General features: G+C 35.0%; 1 protein-coding gene across 1 annotated transcript in view; it reads right to left on the reverse strand.

Annotated features, from left to right (window-relative positions):
• Positions 1-4,214, reverse strand: part of mmp17a (matrix metallopeptidase 17a) — a 79,086-nt gene that overhangs the window by 10,505 nt on the left and 64,367 nt on the right. The window contains exons 8-9 of the mRNA XM_016548321.1: positions 3,462-3,614; positions 2,544-2,801 (exon numbers count right to left, since the gene is read on the reverse strand). Of these exons, the coding sequence (XP_016403807.1) occupies positions 2,544-2,801; positions 3,462-3,614 (411 nt within the window). The remainder of the gene's footprint in view (positions 1-2,543; positions 2,802-3,461; positions 3,615-4,214) is intronic.

A 4,214-nucleotide genomic window follows, 5' to 3' on the forward strand; every position in this document is an offset into this window, starting at 1 on the left:
GTTATGGTATTACAGCTGTGAAATTACAAACAAAAAATACACGTTCTGAGATATGAACTGAAATGAATTGTGAATTTTATTAACATTAAATCGTCCTCCTCCCATTTTCACCTCAAAATTTTGGGGAAGCTGTGCCTCCCCTGCATCCCCCGACGAGCCTCCACTGAGTTTCACTCGTGGGTGACATTTAAAAAATATTCAAAATGCTTCAATGCTAATTGCAGGTGCTGGAAGCAATAAATTTTTTTTTAAATACCGATCATAAAATGTCCTAATAGATATCACTGAAATGTATTCTGAGAAATAATACTCATCTATGTGACGGTCCTAAGCTCTGTGAAAAGCAATAGAAAAAGAGAGAGTGGCCTGCATTTCCCCCCCATCATAAATAGGCTTTCTACCTATCAATCATTTTGCATAATTGGAATATGCTGACAATGGGTTGGTCAAATTTGATACATAGGTTAACAGCGTTAACGTTCAGTACGTTCTGAGATATGAACTGAAATGAATTGTGAATTTTATTAACATTAAATCGTCCTCCTCCCATTTTCACCTCAAAATTTTGGGGAAACTGTGCCTCCCCTGCACTGTGCCTCCCCTGCATCCCCCGACGAGCCTCCACTGAGTTTCACTCGTGGGTGACATTTCAAAAATATTCAAAATGCTTCAATGCTAATTGCAGGTGCTGGAAGCAATAAAGTTTTTTTTAAATACCGATCATAAAATGTCCTAATAGATATCACTGAAATGTATTCTGAGAAATAATACTCATCTATGTGACGGTCCTAAGCTCTGTGAAAAGCAATAGAAAAAGAGAGAGTGGCCTGCATTTCCCCCCCATCATAAATAGGCTTTCTACCTATCAATCATTTTGCATAATTGGAATATGCTGACAATGGGTTGGTCAAATTTGATACATAGGTTAACAGCGTTAACCTTTTGAATTATTACATGCATCAACTCAATTTTGACAGTATTAATGTAATACAACACGGAAAGAAGGAAATAAAAGAAGCTGTATGTGTGTTTTTACATGAAAGTGCTTAGCTATGTGCTTTGCAAGCTTTGTTTTTATTTAACACAGGCTTGATTCGTTCCACCACAGAATTTCAAATGTCTGTTCTTCATTTTTGAGGACACAAGGAGCTCACTGTGCATTAGACACAATGCCGTGCATTAGGCATGACAGGACATTATGCCCCTTTCTCCATTCTGCTCACATAGACCTCAAAACTGCTGCTATGACAACCACACAATCAAAACACCTGCCCGACTAACATTCTCTCCACCGAAATACAATCATATCTTCCAAGGCAAATCAGGGTCGTAAAACTGTGCACAATCCCTGTATATGACGTAAACAGCATTAAAGAGCAATTTTTGAGATGTTACTGGATATTTACTGCACATGATGGAAGATAATATGAGTTAATTTTTATTAATTTTAAGAGGAAAGTGGCTAATATAAGGATTTTTATTTTCTTGATAAGGCTAGTTTCCTTTCCTGTGTTTTCAACTGAAACTGGAAGCTGAGAGCATGCTGAACAGTGTTGTTATTATTAACCAAAACTATTAAAAGTGTTTTGTTAATAACAAAAAACTTTGTTAATTGAAATATATCTGAAATAAACATACTAGATGAAAAACCTTTAAAAAAAAAAAGAAAATTAGAAATCTTGCCACGTCAACAAACTGAAATAATAGTAAAGTTAAAGAAAAAAGACTTAAAATTACTAAAAATAAAACTGAAATAAATAAAGTTAAAGAAAAATATTACAAAATCCAAAAAATCATTCTTTAATAAACTAAAAAAAGATTAAAGAACATAACAAAATTACTAAATAAAAATGAAACTAAAATGAAAACTGAAAATATAAAAATAAAATCTGATTCAAAATATTAATAAACACAATAAATAATAGTATATACTAATAATAATAGTATAAATAATACTAAAATAACAGATGCTGAGGTGCTCAGTTTTTAAAAGCACCCAACAGCTTTTTTTGTATGTCACTGCCTAAATAAATAAATAATAATAATAATAATAATAATAAAAAAACATGATTTGCTACTTGCTATTGCTATTTTGAGGCATTTATACACAGTATACATTTTTTAGGTGGCGGGATGTTCTCATTTCAGAGACCATATTATTAAACATCTGCGTGTACAAAATGAGACATCAAAATTTTTGGTCCATTTTCCAAAATGATACTACAAAAAGTTGATTTTGTCAACTTTTGAGAACATATCAACAGTCTTAAAGCTAACAGACATGCTCTAAATTACAATTTCATTGTGTCTTTAATGTTTTGTGTCGTTATGTTTTTTTCTGGAGACAAATCGTTTTGTTTTTGTCTATGCTGTCCTCCACCTAGTTCAACAGTAAACCGGTATGAAACAGCCTAGACAAGCACGGAAATTAATGTCGGCTTTTTCATCCTGGAAAGAAAACGATTAATTTTTTGTGACTTTAAAAGAAAACATCCAGGAGAGCTGCTTAAAATTCAAGACATTATACGATTCACAATACTTACTGTCAGACCACCGCATGGCATCATCCAGTTGAGGTGGGATCCCTTTCCACAGCGCCGTATCTTTTGGGTAGCCGAGGTCCATGTGTCGCAGATGGTCATCATAGCGCCAGTAATGGTTGTCCTTGAAGAAGTAGGTCTTCTCATTGTGCAGCCAGACAAATACTGCATCCACTCCTTCCGCAGGCAGTCCGAAGTCAGTGACAGCCCGTGGGTAGCCCTCTTCAACATTATTGTCCTTGAACACCCAATATTTCCCATCTAAAGAATTTAGAATGACTTATTGTGAGGTGGGAAAACTGTAGGCTACCAGCAGACCAGATTAGAAAACACAGACCTGCTGTGAAATACATTTAAATGCTCTAAATATACATAACTTGTTCTTTTTACCTCCTTGCTTTTGAGCTGAAATTGGATTTGAGGTACGACTTCAAAACACTCTCGCATTATATCTCTGAAGGACATTGTTTGCTTTACAGTCCAGTTCTTATTAAAAAAGACATTTACATAACTCGAGAGTGTTAAATTCCAATCATTTACGTTATTGTTTACGCCCTAGGGAGCATTTTGCTTAAAATGTTTGGAATTAACTACATTATCAGAGGGTCTTTTTGAAATATTGCACAACATAATTTTAAAGCGCTTTTGATAGATGTTCTTGATCTCTTTAACTGTGGAATTACCTCAGATTACTGACTGCCAAAAGCAAAAATCACAGTGTAAAACTAGATTTGGACATTTTCTGAAGTAAATGTGTTGTGCAAAACACATCGACACCACAATGATAAGGTGTTGCACTCATTCAGTGCAGGATGACTTATGTGCCAAAATGTTATACTTAAGGTAAGAAATTCTGACAAAAAGATGTATGAGTAATAATTAAAGTAAAGGTTATATTGAAGGGTTACATTAAATATTTACCTTTAAAGAACACTATCTTATGGTCTCCAGGTCTCTCGTATACAGCATCCACGCTGTCCAGGTTGGCAGGCAAACCCCTCCAGAAGCGATGGGTCTGAGCTGGCCGTAATGACACCAGGTGCTTCTCACGTGTCAGACGCCAAAAATATTTCCCTGACGAGAGGTTTGACAGTAAGAATGTGTGTTTATGTAAGCTTATGGTGTAATTATGTGCTATCATATGATGTATAAGGGGCAGTGATTAATAAAGCGTGGAATGTGTGCATGCCCGGGTGCAGTGGGGAGGACGGTGCCCAGCTGGCAGAACCAGCCAAGCAAATACAGTGCACAAATGATAATATATCAAAATGCAGACAGCAGTTGTCTGCAGACAGCACATTCATGACTAAACAGGAAACCAAAACAATTTCACAGCAGTCCAAGTTCAAGAAATTCAAATTCATGATTAAAAAAAAAAAAAATCTTTTTTTTTTGTGTCCACAAAACTGATTTGAAGTATTATAATGCAAAAATTAAAATAGAAAATATAAATATAAATAATAAAAAAAACTGTGTGTGTGTGTGTGTGTGTGTGCGCGTTTTTGTGACAAATGAGGACATCAATTTGTATAATGACAAGGGTATGACATAGGTATTACAAGGAGAAGGTGACTTTTCAGGACATTACCCCATGTCCCCACTTTTAAAAACGCATATAAATCACACAGAATGGAGTGTATTGAAAATCTGAAATAGCACAAAGTTTCCTGTAAG

This window comes from Sinocyclocheilus rhinocerous, unplaced genomic scaffold (genome assembly GCF_001515625.1).
Source record: "Sinocyclocheilus rhinocerous isolate Xijiao unplaced genomic scaffold, SAMN03320098_v1.1 scaffold192, whole genome shotgun sequence".
Classification (NCBI taxonomy): domain Eukaryota; kingdom Metazoa; phylum Chordata; class Actinopteri; order Cypriniformes; family Cyprinidae; genus Sinocyclocheilus; species Sinocyclocheilus rhinocerous.